The sequence below is a fragment of the Diadema setosum genome, chromosome 2 (genome assembly GCF_964275005.1).
Source record: "Diadema setosum chromosome 2, eeDiaSeto1, whole genome shotgun sequence".
NCBI lineage: Eukaryota > Metazoa > Echinodermata > Echinoidea > Diadematoida > Diadematidae > Diadema > Diadema setosum.
In genome coordinates this window covers 374,830-396,626 of record NC_092686.1, presented here as the reverse complement: position 1 = coordinate 396,626, position 21,797 = coordinate 374,830, and the positions used below count along the sequence as shown (strand labels likewise).

The 21,797-nt window shown below is 35.8% G+C and overlaps 1 protein-coding gene across 1 annotated transcript in view; it reads left to right on the top strand.

Moving 5' to 3' along the window:
* The window catches only part of LOC140246121 (uncharacterized), a 53,622-nt gene extending 40,548 nt beyond the window's left edge, over nucleotides 1–13,074 (top strand). The window contains exons 11-16 of the mRNA XM_072325558.1: nucleotides 739–917; nucleotides 1,409–1,567; nucleotides 1,943–2,099; nucleotides 2,548–3,831; nucleotides 4,750–4,794; nucleotides 9,414–13,074. Coding sequence (XP_072181659.1) covers nucleotides 739–917; nucleotides 1,409–1,567; nucleotides 1,943–2,099; nucleotides 2,548–3,831; nucleotides 4,750–4,794; nucleotides 9,414–9,571 — 1,982 coding nt within the window. The 3' untranslated portion in view covers nucleotides 9,572–13,074. The remainder of the gene's footprint in view (nucleotides 1–738; nucleotides 918–1,408; nucleotides 1,568–1,942; nucleotides 2,100–2,547; nucleotides 3,832–4,749; nucleotides 4,795–9,413) is intronic.
* The last annotated feature ends 8,723 nt before the right edge of the window (nucleotides 13,075–21,797 follow it).

Genomic DNA, 21,797 nt, shown 5'->3' with positions numbered 1-21,797 from the left:
TCAAATGAAAGAAGAGAAGCACGTGTATCTTTCAATCTATGTACATCTCATAAAGCAAATATATGATTAAAATCACAAAGAATTGCAATGAAACTCGGTTTCCTTTTTTTTTTTTCTCGGACACGCTGTACATATGTGCATGTATATCATCGTACATGCACACATGTGTTTCATGCATTGGACAATACCGGTGTTTATCACCGGTTGCACAGTAGCATGTGTAAAGTCATGAAGAAAGCTTAAGACTAGTGCATTATTATGACTGAATGAGTGATGAATGCAGTGGTGGCGATTGCTGAATGTTGCCCATGAATGACTGGCACGGCTACAAAGCAGAAAAACACGCTGAATTATCGGCTTGACTACGGCTCCGTCGGGTCTGTGGCAGCCATAGACAGATTTAAATCTTCCGCGGGAAACAAAATTTCTGGCCGCTGGTCGCGTTAGACAGGTGGCCACTATACACAGGGTCTTTAACAAGGCTTTTCTCTCGGGGATTTTTCAGTGGTCACTTTAGAGAGGTGTGACTATAATATACATAAAATATTCAATATATACAAATATATTGCATGTTGTTTTTTGTTATTCTAACCAAAATGCACTTTGCAGTATGTACAGTCCAGTTATCATTACTTGCACATGGTAAATGGACAGTGATATGTATGGCTTGAACACATTTGATTTGAGCTTCTCTCTTCGCCCATTCTGTTCATGCATTCTCACATACACATATTCAAGTTAATGCCTTGGAGTTGGAAAAGACTTTGAGTGAAACAAATGATGGGAGGTTGGACAAAGATGAGGAGTGCTATGAAGAAGATGTCAAACCTGTGAGACAAACGGAAAAGAGCGGTACTGCAACTGCCTGCAGCATACTTGAGGAGAAAATAGCCAGTCTTCAGGAAGAGCTCTTGCAGGTAAAAACTTATGAAAATTAGATTTAATCCATGAATGATTTACACAAATTGGCAATATATCCAAATTCCCCGGAAAGGTTATTTCCATGTACATTTGTATATTTGCAGGTACAAACATTATGTTAAGAATATATGAATACTATATGAACTATCAGGCTTTTATGTTATACGTTGAGGAATTAAAGTACTTTAGATTATCAAAAGCAACAAACTAAACTGTGCATTTTAATTAATCATTTGTAGATTGTTAGTATACACAGTTGCTATCTCAGCCATGGTGAACCTGGGGCCCATTTCATAAAACTTGTCATCAGTGACAACTGCCACATTTCTGTGACAAATTTGCTCTCAGCCAATCAGATGCAAGGATTTCAGTAGCTTGTCACATCTATGACAACTTGTCACTGATGACAAGTTTTATGAAACGGCCCCCTAAACTTATATCCAAAATTTCACAGAAATGCCTCCCCCCCCCCCTTTTTATTCTTCAGGAAAGACAAACGAGAAGAAGACTAGAGGATGAAAATGCAAGCCTGCAGATATCTGTAGAAAACCAAGAAAGCAGTGATGATGCATCTGATCAAAAGCTGCATGTGGAGGCCAATGGAGAGGATGCTGTTACGCAGACAAAGGAATCTACAGCTTTGAAAGTTGGTCATCAAACACACTGTACCAGTTTATCTGTGTCTAGGTTTCAGGAAGTATCAAAGGCAGATGAGGATTGTAACTGTCTTTGTAAATATACAATGATAGATTGACACTGGTGTATAAACTTGTGGCAAATCTATAATTTTCCCCTTTTTAAAGTTATGTTTCAGGCAATTTCTCTCTCATTAAACAGATTTTGAAGGATCCATTGATGGATACTTGACAAATTTGGCAATTTGTATTTGTCAAGGGGCTATAACTTTATCAGAAAAATTATCATGGTAGAATAGTTCACCTATAATGAAAATATGCTACTTTCATTTCCCTAATGGCACAGATGTGTTATGCAGGTATGCTACATGGCTCTATACTTTCAGGTATGTTTAGAGCCAGATGAGACTGATAATCAGGGCAACCAAAGTCTGTCCTTGCTGCAAGAAAGGATGAAAGTACTGGAGCAGAAGATTAAGAGTTTGACAGGAGTAACGTCTGAGGTGGAGATCAACAGAAATGACGGAGCAGCAAACAAATCAGGTATTTGAGCCATAACACTGACCCTTGTGCTTGTAATTAATGCACACCTCGGCTTTTCTGTTTGAAGATCTATATCAGTGACAGTCAATTACTTTATGTGCAATCTTGTGATTCTTCTGTGTTTGAGTAATATGTTTCTCATGCCACTTGACAGTGTGTTGTGATGGAAAGTTTATGTATTACGGATCATTCTTAAAAATGCTTATGACATGATAATTGTTCAGACTGGCTCCTTGATGGATATATGCTATTTGTGATATGATTTTCATTGCTATTTATGATTTGATTTTCATGAGAGAGAAAATGAGAGATCTGATTCAAATGTTAATGATTTAATAAGTATCTCTTGCCAGGCCTTCAAAGATATGCAAGTGAGTTCGCTTGAGGAAAGAGTGTCATATAACATGCAACGTGGATTGCAAGTGATTTTCTTTCGCATTTGTCATAGATTCATCCGTGACAGTTTCAGATAGTGAGTCAGGAAGAGAAGAACCTTCAAATTCTGATGCTGCTACACTCAAGACTAATGTAAGATATTGCCCAAAGAAGTTGAAGGTAGTGACAGGTGATACCAGAGACAGGTCACTCCCCAAGCAAGCGCAGCCAGTGCAAGAAAAAACAGAGTCTCTTAATTTCAAGGTCCCACCTCGTCCATTGACAAGATGCCGACCTCTTCAGCTGGTGCATGGCTATGTCAATGTTGGTGATTCATCAGAAAAAGAGCAAGTCTTACAAGGAAGAAAAAGGGAGAGTCAACATGATTCTACAAAAGATGCTGTGAAACACACCAAACACTCATGCATGAATCAAGAGAATCATCCATTTTTGCCCATCAATTCAGCAGAGAGAGTGAAAATCAATCTTTATAACAAAGTCCAAGAGAGTGATTTTGTGAAGAGCCAGTTTAACCCAGTACATCAGAGACAGTTTGTCACTAAGTCTAATGCATTGACAGCAAGAGTTGGTGTTGAACAGTCTTCCAGTTATCACAGCCAAGTAGCAGAGAATCAGGATGGTAACAACTCATCTGACACCCTTTCCATTGCTGACAGTGCTGTAAGCAGACTTGACGTGCATCTTTCTCACCCAGCCAAGCACAGTAGTAGATGCCAGCAGTCCAGCATCTCAACATCCAAAACAACTGGCCATGAAAACGACAGCAATGACATCACACAACGTACCAACACTCAGTTTTCTGCTGCTGAAAACCATCTCTTTATAGTGACAGGACAGCCAAATGATTCTGAGGAAGTTGTAGAGTGCCTTCCTGCAAATGCCACTGATGTCAGCTGTAGGGATACTGCCACACTTGAATTTAAGCAAAAGATTGAGGCAAAGCCAAAGAAGACAACTCAGAGAACAGCTGCTGGAGAGATAGATGCTGAAATGGAAGCCAAACTGAGACTTATCCCAAAAGTTATCCTGAAAAAAACTCCACTCAAAGTGAAGAACTTAAAAATGTTTACCTACACGTATGATGAGCACCACAATTTGGATGACAGTGAAACCACTGTTAACAAGAATGAACAAGCATCACCTGAACCAGGACATGATAGACAGCTTGCAATGTCATGTTCCCCTGGTAATAAATGTACTTCTTCCAAGCACATCAAGAGTAAGAAGTGTTACACTGTCCGCTATGTACATGGCAAAATCAGATGCAGCAAACTATATGGCTCCAGGGCATTCAGAAGTGGGTCATCACTCTGCCGCAGTTCCTGTCCAAGTAAAGGTTTGAAATGTTCCATACCTCTCAGGTATTCGATCAGTATGTCATTTGTTTTCCTTTTTCCAAAATTCATGTGGTATTTCCCCTAGCTAGAATAAACGAAACAAGTGCTATTTAATGTATGTGAAGATGTCGGTATACAGTATATCTCGTGTGCATTTACATGGACCCTGCACGTTTATTCCCAAATAGTGAACAAGCACACTGAATATCATTGATTATTTTGCACATGGACAAACAAACCAACGCTGATGAAAACGTATAACCTCCTCCCTTGGTGGAGGTAATTACTTGCAGTTATACAAGTCCCAGTTCGTGAAGAAAAGCAGCAAGATACACAATGTGGTTACCATGTTTTTGATATGTTAGTTATTATTAAATGGTTAAGATATAGACCCTCATATTTCATTCTTTTCGTCCATAAGATGGCAAACATTTGAATCTTGTTGGCCAAAGGAAAATAATATGCTGTGATGAGACCAATAGCAATGAGTTTAGATCTGATACATAAATCATGAGAGTTCTCTATACACTTTTTTTTTGTTGTTGTTTTTTGTGGGGGGAGGGGTCAACCAACTGTAAGCATAATGAAATAAATAGGAAGACTGTAGGAGCAAAGCACTAAAGGGACTATTTTCTTATCTCTGTTCTTGCAATCATGGAATCACAGTGGCATGGCATAGAGAGACTGCAGATATTTCAAAACCCACATAAATATTTGTAAAGGTTTTTCCCGATTTATGTCCTATTCAATTGGATATTGATTTAAGGGCATAAGATACGAATAGTGATACCATTTTTCATAGCATATGCATGGTGATTCTAAGCCATATGCCTGCTTTTCTCTGCAGAATCTCAAATCAGGCACAGTTTGCTAAATGTCTGCATATTCTAATACCATAGTCATCTCTCCTATTCCAGAGTTGAGGACATGGCTTCAATTTCAATCATCATTTCTTTGTCCAGGTAAGTGTCTTTTTTGTTCTTCCTATTAAAAAAAAAAAAAAAAAAAGCAATTATTTTCATAACCCGCCCATATACAGCTTGTCCCAGAAAAAAACGAAACCGACATTCCTTGCAACTTTTTACTATCGAAATAATAAATTTTCTCTTTGAGATATACGTCAATGGAAAGATAAACTTTTCTTCTTTCATTTGATGTACAACTTAATGTTCATCGTTCATGCATGACTGAGTTACAACAACGAACAGTGGTGTTATCAAATTTTCTTTTGCACGCGCAAATGGTGACTTTAAGTGAATTTTTCAGACTTTTAACGTTACGTTTTCGAAAAACAAACTTCATAACCTAAATATCCATAATAATTTTCTTCTTTTGTGTGAGACCTTATGCATCAAACATGAATAACGCATGCTTGAGAAAAATGTGCATGAAAACATGCTTCATTTGTACGGATTCTATACGGGTAGTCAAAAAACAAGCATTCAGCTCTCCCGACTTAGCATTAGACAATGGGCTCACCTGCGCAAAACAATGGCAGTGTTACATTGAATGTTGTTTGAGGGGCGGTGGGTGGGGAGGTATATATATATATATATATATATAGAGAGAGAGAGAGAGAGAGAGAGAGAGAGAATGCTGTATGAGACGGAAAGCCCTTTGTTGTCATTTATTTGGAATAAGTTATGAGACTTAAAGAATAAATGAAGACTAATATCGTGTGTATTCTCAGGCTGCATGCAGTCCAATGTCTATGGGAAATCAACGTTACAATAGTGGTACTGTACACATTTTGATGATTTTGTATACCTCAAACTTATCTCACTGTATTCATTCCTCTCTACATTTCCCTCACGAGTGCTTCTTCCTTCATCACTGACAGGGTTTTGAAGTTTTTGAAGGGGGAGGTGAAGCAGAAAGAGAGGTTATATCACTCTATTTATCTCTGAACTTGCGCTTCTAACATTTCAAAGGTACCAGTGCAGGGCAGAAAGCCATCTTCTGGGGGGGGGGGGGTTTGTTTTGTTTTGTGGTTGTTTTATTTTTTGGGGGGGGGGGTGGAGGGGGCGGGGCTCAAAAGGCTTTTTTGGTCGATTACTCCCCTCCCCTTTCAACATTCCGCTGAGGAAGACCCTTTGCTCTGTGGTTTGCTGCATGGTAACTCCCCTCCCCCTTCAACATTCTGCTGAGGAAGACCGTTTGCTCTGTGGTTTGCTGCATGGTCAGGCAAGCTCACGATCATGAGCTAATTTACCATCCTATTCCGAGCCGTCTGTAACATTCCATTTTACCCCCTCCCCCCCCCCCCCCCTTTCATGTTTGTGTAAATTCATTGAAGCATGAAGGCCATTGTTATCTGCCAAGTGACTCAGGCGTCGGGAAAGCTAACTGGCTTCATTTTTACTATCCATCTTTCTGGGTAGAATGTAAGCATATTTTAAAATTAAGGTTTCTCGAGCAGGCATAGATCATTTTTTACGCATGAGATGTCATGAAAGGAAAAAGAATGGATAATGATAAGGCTATGATTTTAATTTCTTGCAAAGGATTGCCAAAAAAGTCTGAAAAACTCATTCAAAGTCACCTTTTGCTCGTGCAAATGAGAATTTAGTAGCATTACTGTCTATTGTTCTAACTCAGTCATGCATGAATTATGAACAATGAGTTGTGCATCAAATGAAAGAAGAGAGGTATATTTTTCAATTCATGCACATCTCAAAAAGCCAATATATGATTATGATCGCAAAGAATTGCAATGATACTCGGTTTTGTTTTGTTTTTTTCTGGGACACACTGTATAGTCTTTAAAAGAGTATCTAGGAATTAAAATGAGCTCAGGTTCACTAAACAATGGGTTAGTTTGTTGGTCTGTTCATTGCAAAATGTCGAGAATCATACAGGTTAATTACTGCCTCAGTTCTTGAGCAATAAAAAACCTAAACCTTGGCAAATGTGACTACTATTATAGGCAGATGTCAAAAACACCTTTGTCTTCAGTATCAAATAATCATTGCCATGGAAACACAAATTTTCATAGAAATCTTACCCAATGCTATGGATCAAACTTTTCTCTTGTTCTTAATACAATTGAATGAAATTCAACACGTTATCAGTGTAATGTGTAATTGTGCAAAAAAAACATTTTTTGTGAATGTCAAGAAATGCAATGTCACGGTAACAGCATTCTGTAAAAACCATATAAAATTCTGTGGGTCATACAAAATTTTGTGGATCAAGCTAATCCAATTTTTCAAGTGATTCAAACAACATCTGACACATCTGATGAGCTTAAAGTAAATATGTGGAAGACACATTTATGGTGTCAAAGTCAGATAAGAGGGGGATTAAATTTAAAAAAAAAAAATATGCTTACATTTTTACCCAGAAATATGCTTACATTTTACCCAGAAAGATGGATAGTAAAAATGAAGCCAGTTAGCTTTCCCGACGCCTGAGTCACTTGGCAGATAACAATGGCCTTCATGCTTCAGTTTTTGTATAATAAGAAATGTGGCACCTATGATGATTGTGATATAAAGTTATGCAGCTCAAATATTTAGTAGCAAAAGTGCATTACCATGGTAACAGTGCATTATGGCCTCCTAAATTGGGGGAAAATAAGTCTTGCGGATGAAATTTCTCCAGTTTTTGGACAGCATTATATCAAATTTGGTACACTTGTTGACTTTGAGGCATATTTGTGCAGGACAAATTTGCAAGAGTGGCAGAAATGGCATTGCCATGGTAACAGAGCATCATGGCCCCATACTCAGGAATAGTAAGCCTTGTGGATGGAACTTCTCCATTTTATTTGTGGTTCAAATAAATGTGCTACAAATGGCATTTGCTTTTTTTTCTAAGAATGGCAGAAAGTGTGTTACCATGGTAACAGTGCATTATCGCTCCTCAAATCAAGGAAAGGCCTTTCAGATCGAAATTCTCCCATTTTTTTTTCTTGCTTGCATAGCGGCAGCAAGACATAGGCATCGCTTTTCCATTTGTGTGTATTCTCAATATAAAAGTTTCCACAACTTGAGCTATGACCACCAAACTCATACCACAGGTACATAACCTAAAAATGCTGGTCAGGTTTGAATACATGTGAACTCCAAGAAGGTCAAAGGTCAATGAACTTACATTGATAAACACCACAATTTTATATAGATATATATAGGTCCAACCTATTCACAAATTGCTATTTTATGCAGTGACATTGCATGGCATTTTATATGATTAAGAAGAAATGTTGCACAAACGATGACCATTACAAAAATTTGTGCAAGACAATTTATTAAAAGTAGCAGAAGTGCATTGCTGTGGTAACAGTGCATTATGGTCCAAAAAAAAAAAAATCAGGAAAATGCCTACCAGATGGAACCTCGAATTTTAGTGCACTTGTTGAACTGGATGCAAAGTCGTACAGGACAAATTTGCAAGAGTAGCAATAAGTGTTTTTTCATGGCTACAATGAACTGTGGTCCCAAAATCAAGAAGAAAACCTTAACAGATTGCAGATTCTTCTCCAGTTTGTAAGGAATTTTTTTGTTTGTTTTTATTGTTCCATATTCCACATTTCAACAAATACATAATCCATAAACGTAATACAGAAGCATGGATGAATTGTCAAATACAGCTTGTAAGATAATTTAACATGTGAAATACGAGGAATCTACATAGAAGCATTGCTTGTATGGTGTAGATTCCCAGATGCGGATGTGAGATCAATTCTTACTTGATGTATACAATTGAAGGAATGACAATTTGTGAATTGGGGAAATATAAACGTTGAAGAATAGAAAAGGAAAAAGAAAAGACAAAGAAAACAATGTCCGCGGCACAAGACTTCTTGTGAGTTGCGTGGTCACCCCAGCGAGGTACAAGTCAGATACAGTGTACAATAGCAGAAATACAAAATTCAGAAGAAATTTGAAAGAAGTGGCATAATACAAGATGGGGCTTTTAAGAATAGCAGAAATTATGTTGTCATGGTAACAGCTCATTCTGTACTGTGTAGTATTCTTGACAGTGTGCTGGTAATGTCTTTAGAATCATTTTACATGTCATGATTCTCATTATTATTATCGTTATCTGTATTATTATTTTCATTATCATGCTCTTTAATACCATCATTGTCATTACTACTGCTACTCTTAATGTGATCATGACAAGAAGTATGATAGGCAATACTCACTCTTTACCTGTGATGTTTTCACATCTTGAGTAGATAACATCACATGAGTTATGATTACATTGCGTTGTGTAACTTGCTCTCTGATATTATCACCATTTGCATGAAGACATACTACTAGGATAAGCCAGTATATCGCTTTCAGAGTGTGTATCAGTTTTTGAGGCTGCATGTACATGTAGATAAGTAATTGAGGGATACTTATGCAATATCCCATAAACAAACATGATGAAAGTTGCTGATGATCATTCAACACTTTATTTCATCAATTTGTTTTATCAGTATTTGAAGACCTGATGTAGCTGTCTATTGCGTCAATTACATACATGGCACTCTAATGGCATCTCTGGTCAAAAATATAATTATAGAGAGGAAGGAAACAAAAGGAAAAACAAAACAAAAATCTCTTCTGTATGTGACATTCAAATTTTGTAGGCTGTACCCCACCAAGAAGTAGCCCTCTTCTTGACAGTCATACTCTGATGCCTTGCCTCAAGACAAACCAGGCAGCACTGTGCAAGAACCACAGAAGACTAGAGCAGGCCATCACACAGTATGTTGCCAGGAAGAAAAATGAGCTAGGACTTTTGTGAGTTTTCCCAATCCATCCAAACAGCCTTACAATGGAATGAGTAGATTTCTAGATTAATTTTCACTTTTAAGATTGCTGCATTTATGTGCATGTGCTTGCAAATTTTGAAGTCACTTACATGTACAATGAAGCAATATGTGAGTTGATCTAAAAGCCCTGTATGTATTTTGTTTTCTGGTCATTCATTTAAATTCTTTGATGGATATAGAAATCATCTGAAAGCAATGAACTCGACATGTTGCATAGAGCTTAAGTGCACCAGTGAATAAAAACAGAACGTGTCAGTGATCAAAACCTTATGTGCAGGAAAAAAAAAAATCAGAGAAAAGGGTAGAAAGCAGCATTTAAAATTCCATTTTGTTCTAAATGTGTCACAAAAATCAGTACCTATGTGCATGCAAAGATTAACCAGTACATCAGTTTTCAAATCTGTTCCATGTTTTATGCAATCTATGTCATTTTTATGAAACTTTAATGTATTACTTTTATATTGCATGGGATTGGTATAATATTGATTGCAGTATGTGGTTATTCCTCTCTGCTAAGAGGATATTTCTTTGAGATTTTGGACTTCAGCTTTGTACTTTTAAAGATACAGTGGTTGCATTCAAGCTGATGAAAGGTTGATTCTCATCTGACCACCACCGTCCACAAGTGAATGTGCTATTGGCAACTTATACCTAAGTACAAGTACCTTGTGGTTTAATCTGTAAATGTGCCATCCTGACTATTTAGTCAGCACTCTATGGAGATTGTTTGTTCTAATTCTGTTGTAGTACACATCAAATATTATACTGAGGAGTTGAGATTCCCCGTAAGTTTTACAATTTTCATTAGTAATCTTTTTCAGGTGCATATGTACAAGCCTTGCCTTTAGTCCAAACATATACTAGTATGTGTGTTTTGTTCCAGTACTGTAAGTGATAAAGATAAAATTGATATTGAGTAGGAAAACACATCCCTTTTTTTTTTCTTTCTTTTTTATGAGTGAGGGTCTCAACTTATCTTAAAACATGGCTGTTTGGATATGACTCAGTAGATCTGGTGTAAGAAGCAGTCACTGGTTAAAAGTTACACAAAGTTCATATTACAAAGATTAAAGACATTGGATTTTAATCATATTTTAATCATATGCAGTCATAGGTGAAAGTGTACATAGAAATTATTTGTTAAGCTACATTGATATGGTTGAGTTGGATTTATGATATAGATGATTCATATGCTAATCAGACTTTGTTGGCATTGCATTTGTTGTATAAAGGGGAATGTATTGAGATAATGTTATGGTTGATGTTTCTTTATTTACAGATCAAAGAACAGGTTGATAGGTAGGGATTTCTGTTTTGTTGGAATACATCAAGAATAATTGAAAAAAAAAATAAATATAGGCCTAAATAAAACGCAGAAGCAGTTGTCAGATTGTGGCATTGACATGCTGTAAACGCCATATAGCAAGACAAATTTGTGAATGGTTGAATTCGTGATGGTGGAGTACAGTACAGAGAAATGTGTGCGTTCATGTCACAATTGTGTAGGTTTAGGAGTATTTTTGCGGGTTTTTTGGGGGGTTGTGTTTTGGTGTTTTTAAATTCTCGAATAGCACCCGACACCCGACTCGCGAAATTTTTGAAAATAAAAATAATAAATAAAAAAATAAAATACAGTATTTGTACATCTGACCTGTCTGATATACAATGTATACGCAGACTAGCATCTCTGAACTAGTGTGGCAAATCAATTTTTCAAACAAAACATTACATCTTATCAAGAGTGCAGGCACAGCTACAACATCTTTAACACACTACAGTATACAGAGACACATCATTTCGTATTTGATGTCAAATTTTGTGATGCCTACTACAAGGAATTGTATTTTGCAGTTAATCTTGAAAGAGAGAGATCGATTGTTTCTCATCAGGATTATGTAAGTGATGTGTGCTTTTTTTAAATAATCTAATCTATTGATTTATTTATTTCATGAAGTGTTAATTTTTATTTGCTATTTTTCAAACTGTGCCCCATTCTATCAAAAGATATATTATTAACTGTAAGTCCTGAAAATCCACAATAACTTTCTGAAATCAATCATAAGAATGTAAATCTATAATAACTTGCATCTCTGTTTTATCAAGAGACCTAATGTACCTAATTGAAATCGATTATACCTTCCTCCCAAATTAACTATAATTTTGCAAATTCAATCATAAATTATCATTGATTCAAAATCAGCTATAATCGAGATCGTCTGGGTAAACTCAGTTGTAAGGTAATTTACTGAGGAAAAATTGCTGAGAGTTACAGTGTAAGATTTTTGTATTCTAACAAGGGTCTTATCACAAACGTTCGTCAATCTAACTTCTAATTTTCTCTAACATTTAGTTCCATTTCAAGCCCCTAATATGGCCAGTTTCTTGTACATAATGGCACGATTGACATGAATTGCTAATGTAACTGTTGTACGTGAACAGTACAACAGTAGCAGCAATCATCCACCTTGCTCACCCGCCGCCTTACGGGGCTCAGCGTTGACAGCCTATCAAGTCAGCAAGAAAACATTACATGAACACGGACTTGTAATAAGTTTCTGTAATTTGTCAGTGTTTGTCAATACTCTCATAAAGATTTTATGTAATGCATACACGACTCTAACCTTCAGTCAGATTGCAGATATCTAATTATTACCCATGCATTCTATTATTAGGTAGATTTCTGGGGTTTGTCAGCGCCACACACACACAAACACAGGCAGTGTACACTCTGCGCTGCATTGTGCATGCATTGTGCCTGTGTGAGCACTTTGTGTTCTTTGTTTTGTGTGTACTGTATTGTTTTTAAAGCATTATTATTGATTTCAATCGATGTAACTCTAGATTGATAAAACGGGGCCCTGGTGTAGTGTACATGTAAATGCATTTGAATGCATATGAGAAACGTGCTGCTAAATTTTCAACTTGATGAGCTCAAATGCATTTGTCATTGGGACTATATACTTTACCTATGTACTTTATTGTAACAACCCTACACACTAGTTTTACACTACAGGGTATTATTCAGATTCAAGTTACTCAACATAATGTGTTGTGTGTCTTAACCTTATCCATTGTACAGTGGATATTTTTGTGTTTAATACAGTACCCCTTCTAAATCTAATTCAATTGTATGTCAATCCATCATTTCATGGAAGATGATCGATGCTCAATATTGTGGGTGGGCAATATGTTAATGTGTACCATTATATGTCATTCAAGGAAAGATGAGGAGACATATTATTTTCTGACACTTCAACTTTGGTACTCACACTGCACTCTGACATATCAAAGTGTGTAGTATTATGACGCCTGGTTTTATAACTATATTTATTTTTTCTAAAGTAACATATTATTTGACTTGTATTATGCAATTCCCATATGTATTTCAAAAATGAATGAATTCCTTAGATGAGTTTGGCAAATTACATGCTGTAGTTTTCTGAATAATGTTTTCTAGCTTATCAATTGCAATGTACACTGTGACAGTGTTTTGAGATTTATATATACCAGTATATGTGTGTATGTACATGTATTATGTGTGCTGTGTGTGTGTGTGTGTGTGTGTGTGTGTGTGTGTGTGTGAATGACTCTGCTACACATAGTACAGAAAGTCTTTTCAGCCTGATTTTACAGTTGCATCAAAAATATAATGGCTTTAAAGCAAGATTGATTTTGACATTTGACAGTAATTCTTCCATATTTATGTGAAATTTGAAGCATATGGACATTGATTTCCTTCCTCCCCCTCCACCCCCCCCCCCATGTGAGATGCTTCAAAATTTGATTTAAACCACAAATTCAAATCTTTTATTATTTCATTTCATTTTATATGTGACCATGCATTACAAAACAAAACACCAAAAAAAAGTTGCACGCACTGATTTTGTGTGAAAACTGAAAATACATGTAGGTGAAATGGGTCAACCCATCCGATCTTGAGTTTTAAATATTTTCTGAAAGAGCAAGTCTTCTACATTATACCAAAGTTTGGGGTCATAAAACAAACAGGAAATTGAGTTTTTAGCAGTTTTTCTCCAACACTTCTTGGAGGAATAGTGTAGGTGTGTCTTTAATATAGAGTCCCCTTTTCATTTCTTAAAAACTCTGTCCATACTCTTCACTTTCAACTCTAATAACTTTGGATAGGATGATGCTACTGCTGTGAAAGTTGACATTAATCATTTACACAATGTGTTAATAATGATTGCCTAATTTCAGCATAATCTGGTAATCCCTTTATTGTTGTTGTTCCAGTGGTTTACATTTGTGGGCTTGTTTGTTTGTTTGTTTGTTTTTTGTTCCATTCATCGCACAACTAACACTGCTTGGTATTAACCACTTGAAAAGACCTTGTACTTCAGAGCCTTGTGCTTTCTTTCCAATACGAGGCCCTGGTGTAGTGTACATGTAAATGCATTTGAATGCATATGAGAAACGTGCTGCTAAATTTTCAACTTGATGAGCTCAAATGCATTTGAGCCATGAATTTAATCAAATCAAGCCCTGTGCTTTCTTTCCAATAGTAGGATAGGTTAGGGTAGTCCATTTGAATCGAGTTATACATCATTTAATTTTTATAGCCTAAAGTCTGCTCTTTCAGAATCTGCCCTTAACTAAAAATCCATGTCGAGCGACTTTTTGTTGGTTTTGTGATGCAGGGACACATAATAATAAATACTTTGTTGTTGGTGGTGTTGTTATTGTTGGTGGTGTTGTTATTGTTGTTGTTGTTGAATAGGTGGTGCAGGTTGATGTACTAGTATATGCTTTTTCCTCCCTTTTTTTTTTATTATTTTATTATCATTTTTATGCCTCCGCCACGAAGTGGTGCCGGAGGCATTATGTTTTCGGGTTGTCCTTCCGTCCGTCCGTAATGAATTTTGTGGACAGCGTAACTAAAAAACCTTTTGAGGTATCCTAATGAAACTTCGTATGTATGTGTATTAGGGGGTGAAGTTGTGCCTATCAACTTTTGGGTGCACATGCTCAAGGTCAAGGTCAAACACGTAAAATTCCATTATTTCCACCATATCTATGCAATGCCTGAAGATATTTTCTTGAAACTTAGTGTATACATGTATTACCCAATTAAGATTCTCTGGTGAAGGTTTGGGGTCATGAGGTCAAAGGTCAAAAGGTCAAGTAAAAATATTAAAACTTCACTTTTTTCTCCGTACCTTGGAAATTGTTCAAGGTATCTTCATGGAACATAGTATACATGCACTGACTGGCAAGTTTGCATTGAGAAATGTGACTACATAGAGAAGATGGTAACAACAACTTATGATATTCCAATATATGAGTAAAAAGTAGACTGTACATACAAGATCTGAAATAGATTACCAATATGAAGCGTATTATTGTTAAAGTGGCAATTTCAGCCTTTTTTGGGGGGAGGGGTCAGTCAGGAGAGATGATTTTTGGTTGTTGTAAAGCCATGGAATGTTACATTGTATTATAAGCAAAAAAAAAAAATGTGACTGTGGTTTTATTTTCATGCTGGTTTCTTGTTGACCAAAATTACACTTTTACAGTATTTTATGTCACCCATTATCATGAAATTAAGACTCCAAACATTATTTTGAGATTTCCCGGTTTTCCCGATTTTCCAGTGTTAATTAATTTGTCTCACTCACCTTTTTTTCAGTCCTGTGTGCAACATGATTACATGAAATATCAATCCATAGCATTGTAAGACCATAGTTTTGCTAGGACAGAATGGGTTAGTGTAAAAGTGGAAATTTTGTGGTGTGAAAATATTTCATGCATTTTAAGCAATACATGTATGATACTAGCACAGAAATGACAGCATACAAATTTTGTGCTTATGATTTGTATGTAATCATTTTTATATTTAGATTCTGCTCAACTAAGATACAATTCATCTTGCCCAGCAGTGTGACTCTTGAAAATTTCTTTTTTTACAGTATTAGGTTGGCTGCTATTTAGGGAAAACATGGCATTTCACATACTTTTTTTTTTCTCTGTGAGATAACATTCTTTACAGGTTGTAGGCAAGTGTTGTAATAATAGATTTCAACTTTATTGAAAGTTTGTTCAATGGAAAAACTGCATATTATTATGCCATAAATTTCTCTTTTGAGTCTCTCATTTTACTCATATGGGCACACAGAAAAAAAATAAACAATTTGTGTGTTTATGCAGAACGTGCATAAATAGTTTGAATATTTGCAGTTCATATTGTGATTAACTTCTGTTATTCTGTGGTATGTTGAAACAAAATTTGCATTATTCAAATAGCAGAAAAAAAAAAATATTCAACAAAGACAGTAGTACCTGGTACAGTGCACTCCCGTTATAATGAACAGGATCATAACGAAATTCCTGTTACAACAAAGTAAAAATAAAAATTGTAGCTGTTTTGCCATCAATATATTTTCAAGACTATATAAATGCATACAATGAGTTCTTTTCTCCCCAAGTACAATTGTAGTGCTATTTTCCCACACTGCATTCTGCTCAGACCCAAAATGGGGCCATCGTGTATTCTTATTTGTAAACGTATACATGATTGTGGTTCCGAAATTTTGAAAATACATGTATTTTGCTTTCATCCACAGACATTTTTACTCTTACATGCATGGTATGAAATCCATATTCTATCAGATATCTATACAGTGCACTCCCGATATAACAAAGTCCTTGGGACCAGCAGTTTTATTTCGTTAAATTAAAATTTCATTATAGCTGACCAATACAGTACAAATGTGTTGCGATTACACCGTACATAGATGATAATCTTTTGAACTGAATATTTACATCGTTGTAATGAGCATTTTGTTTTAACTGTTTGTCATAATGAGAGTACAGTGAAGAAGATCTTTACTCATGGCCTAGCTTATTCTGGCCACTATGCTGGGGGATATTCTATCTCAATATTTCCTTTTTCGATATAGATCATGCACAAGAGATGCCGCAGACATGAAGCACACTGGACTCCCAGTATAACAAAGTCCTTGGGACTGGCAGTTTTTTTTTGTTATTGTATCAAAATTTCATTATAACCAAACAAATAAACAATAGAAATACACGAGTGGATAATGTTCGCAGCCCGAATTTTGACTTCGCTGTAACTGGAATTTCGTTGCAACCGAGTTCATTTTAATGGGAGAGCATTGTACTGTAAACAGGCCAATTGACACTTTGGTTTAGAATGGAAAGAAGAAATAAAAGCAAAAACAACATAATAAAACACTTGAATTTGCATGAATACAACATTACAGATGCAGATTTATTCATAGTAAGGCAACTTTCACAGATATTCAAAGTGTAGTTACAACAGGTGTAGCTTGCATTTCATTCTTTTCCAGCACTTAGGCATCCTGACTTCAATTTGTTTGGGTTATAGAATATATTCATTTATATCAATCAATGACATCACACAATGATCAACAGAAATGCCTATGCCACATCTTTGCAACATTATACATGTACATGTCTAAATTCTCTTCAGTCCATCGGCATATTGTTTACATGTAATTAGCATTTAAAGCTAATTCACTCTTCTTTATAGTCTATACCTACAAGTATAGCCTCATGTAGAAATGTAACATATTCAGATACTATACAAATATAAACTAATAACTGCACAATGAAGGAATGAATGAAATATGCCATACACAATACCCTTCAAATGAGAAGATGGAATGATGTGCGATGAACAATTTTGAAATTGCACAAATACAAAGGCATCATTCGAAAATCATAGTAAAATTTATAGTTGAATTCACTTGATGCCATGAACAGAATGCTACTGCGGTTTCAAGTCATGATTAAATAATTACAAATCATGCTTGACTTAGATGGCATTTCACATTACAGATTCTTTAAATACATGTACAGCAAAGCTTTACCACCTTATTTAAATCTGTGTAGTACCGGTTCACCTACCATTGAATGCAAGATGCTTTAATACAGAACAAAAAATGAAAATTCCATACACTCTAGGTTCAAGTATTTCTAATCAATAATTTTTGTGAAAGGAATATCTGCACAATACTTCTGCCATAAATCAACATGATGAAACAAAAGGATTGCTAGGTTTGAGTAGCTAAATGTCTCTTATAGGATTCTCCTGCATATTAACAGAAATTTGAAACAACCGGGTAATCCAGGGGGCATTTCTTGAAGCGTTTTGTCAGATATTTTTTCCAACAAATTGTTATAAGCTACTGGAATTCTTGCATTCAATTGGCTGGGAGCAAATTCTTCTGACAAATTTGTCGGACAAAACACTTCTTGAAATGCCCCCCAGACTTGACTTGCACGAGTCTAGGACATGTCTTCGCACACCTTCTAAGACAGAGGTACACCATATAGAAGGAACCTTTTCTGCAAATGCGAGACATTTAATAAGTAATCATTTTAGGGGAAGAAAATTGCTATGCACAGGATAGAAAAAAAAAAAAAAAATAATGCCTCCGGCTACACTTCATGGCATAAAGAATGAGGTCCCTGGACACGGATGGCTACTTGGAATGCAAAAGGACTACAAGATACATTGACAGGGCAAGATTATACCACCATTCATGCACAATCACCACTTCTATGTGCTGGTGAGACTAGGTTATAGATCATGTATTAATCCCTAGAGGCAATACTCATTCACAACAAAACTTCTCTTTTTGATCAATTTATTGTAAAATGCTTTGGGGAAACCACATCATTTCAACACTGATCATAAGAAAAAAATCTTACGTGCAAGGTTTTAAACAAGGTTACTGCCTCACAACCATACAGTCAAAAAAAAAAAATACTTTAATCATTATTCAGTCCCCATAACCAGGCTAGTGATGCTCATTTTAGGTGTTCAAAGTCTGAAGACACTAAAACTTGTTTGTCCATACTTAAATGATAATGGACTTGACATGATCAACCACCTAGAAATCGTGAAAGCCAAGTTCCCTCTCAAAAAAGGGGAAAAAAGGCCCCCCCCCCCAAAAAAAAAAAAAAAAAAAAAAAAAAATCTGAGAAATCATAATACCTCTTACCATCAGAAGTCCACAATGCTCTAGCAAATGTCATTTTTCACACCAACATCTCTAAATACAAGGAAGTCTTATCAAAACTACATTGTATTCTTCCTGCATTCCTCACATTTCTTTAAACTGTTATTACACCCTAAAAGAGTAAGTTTATGAGAACATGACATCAAAATCTACAGAAAAAAACAAGCCAAACAGTTGTGACTGAAGTTGGTATAAATTTTTGGTCCAAAATTATACTCTAGAATAATAACATTCAGGAACACTGTACACTGAATGCAATGCTCGGTATCGCCAATGCATAGAAAACTTCTGCTCAGGCTGAATAGTCTTGTCACTGATGCACTGGAATTCTACGGTGCCACTGTCGCTTCCAGTTGTCTTGTGCACGTTGCAGTTCCCATATGATTCAATGGAGTTATTTGTCTGCTTTCTTTGCTATAATTTAGCTTTAAATGAGTTGAAAGTTCTAATTTTTTACTGGTTTGTGGTCACTAGAGTCATGGTTCACTACTGCAAGGCTTCAATGTGCTGGTCACATGATGGAAAGCAAAGAAATCTTCAACAAAAATACCCCTGGATAAAGACAGTTCTAATGTAACCTGTGTGCATATGCAGCCAAAACTGGGGCAAGCTTGTCCCCTGAGTCATTCCATAATGCATCTTGAATGCTGCTCTGCACACAGCACCTAGGTTCTGGCGATACCGAGAATTCATCATTATACAAAAATGTCTGTGATACCTACAATACATACATGTTCACAGGTGAGAGATGATACAATGATTTTATAGTAAAATAGCAAATGAATGAAAAAATAAAAACAAAAATGGAAAGCTGTACATGAGTGGAGTATGATTACAGATATTAAGCTAAGAACATGGAATTATATGCTTGGTGTGATCTAGATATTAAAGTTGATACCCAGAAACTGCTATAACATACATTTAGACTAAGAGATTCTCTTTTTAATATCTTGCTAAATTGATTTTGTTTTGCTGAATATAAACATTGAGCAATACCATGTGATAGCAATAGCTAAATGTCATAAATTGCAATGACTGCAGCAGAGGTATCACTGGTACCCAAAGTTATGTGTATTTTACATGAAATTGCCTGTAACTCTCGGTCAAGAACAGTTCCAATAAACATTACATAGCATCTCATTTTCATCAGGAAAATATTTCCCACCATAGCAATGCTTGAAAACTTGGAATAGATTTGATATAAATTTGCACGAGTGCACCACTACATCCAAGTAGTGTTTGACATTGAAAGCTATACTGCTGTTGAAGTGATACCAGCCAGTCACAGTTCCTACAACTGAAGGAAATATCAGTATTCAATGCATCAAAGTTGGGATAGGTTATCTCTATTTACAATGTACTAACAAGGAATGTCAACTGATAAATCCAATGTGGGCATATTCAGAGCATACAGTGTACATAAAACAGCAGCACCTGCAAAGTTAAGAAAGAGATCATTACTACAAATCATTGCTTCATTCAGCAGCATTACGTAACAGCTCAAACTTCTTTTGAAAAATAACCCAAATGAGTTGGTATGGTTGATCAACTTTTCAATATAAATGCATGTGTGTTCATAAACAAGACTTGCTCCTTAAGTGCAATAGCCTCAAATTCAACTTTTGGTTGAGAGAATAAGCAAAAAGTCTCATTGCAAACAGAATTTGTTTCCATTTTGATTTGTAAAATATCTAGTAGTATTCATATAAAGTAACCATGGCATTATTAGTGTTCCCATTTGAGAAAATATCCTTCAGAAGTACATTGCATTCCACTAGCACACAATCCAGTCTGGTGAATACAACATAGAATGGCAGGATACAAGAGTAAAACCTCTTATGTAAATATGTTCCGTACATATATAGAGAATTTTATAATACATTGGTTGTATAATGTAGCTTAATACCTAACACTGAAAATCTACCAATATTCCAACACTCCTACACCATCAGTGAATTTACTGGTACATATTCTCTTTTTTTCTCTCTCTCTCTCCTTCTTCTTCTTGTGTGTGTGGGATACAGTGACAGGTATCCCTTCAAACTAGTACTTATTGCAAATTAAGCACGAAGTATGAGCAATCGATTAGTAAAATCTGAAAACTCTGCGTGAATATAATTTACAGTACCTTACATTCAATGTGTCACACATAGCAAAGCTCTGTTTTTCAAGATTCACAAGTTTGTTGCCTGAATTTAACTTTTTCAGCATACCTACATTGTAAGCTAACTGGATTCATTCTTCTGTTACACTTTCCCTGATTTTGCAGCTACACAAATTGTATTCCATTTAACTTTGAAATCAGTTATTTTGAATTGTAATCATTCTTTTATTTAGTGAGCCTTAAGAGACAAGAATCACACCCTGTAATATCAGCTAATTAACCCTAGTTTAACTGGGCTATTTGAGACCAAGTTTTTACTGGGGGGGGTCAATTTGACCCCCCCCCCCCCCCCCCCACTTCAGATCTCGGCCGCCGATCGCCACAAAATTTTGCCTGAAGATAGAGCTGGATGTCAACTACAGGATTACATGGTCATACAACAAAAAAATATCGGTTTTCTATTTTTAGTGAATTAATTATGCAAATTTACGCATGAAATCTTATTTTCACCAATAACTCCATTAGAAATACTGAAGGACTGCTAAATTTTTGTGTCAGAGTTCCTCAAGACACATCCAACAATTTTCATGCAAAAAAATAGCACAATCAAAATCAGTTTCTTTTGTTTTTTTATTGTTTTGTTAATTTCTTATGCATTTTATTGTTTTTTCGACCTTTTTGTTTTCTATTGTTTTTAGCCAAAATTTGTTGCAGGCACTTTTTCAAGCTTATCTACATTAGAATTGATTAATTTCAATGGTTAAAAGTTGAAATAATCTAATTTATATCAATTTAACAAAAAAAAAACACAATTTGCATTGGATTTGCACACGATTTCATGAATTTGAGCCATTTTCGGGTTGACATGCATATGCAAAACATTACATAACTTCAGAACGGTGTACTCAGACGTCGCAAATTTGGTCTCAAAGTATGCGGGAGACTTCAATGAAAAAAGTCATGAAACGACACGGCAAAATCTTTGCGCGTTGCGGAATCGTAGCGTGAAATGTCGAGGGGGAGTCAATTTGACCCCCCCAGTCAGAATAGGGTTAAGGATATCTA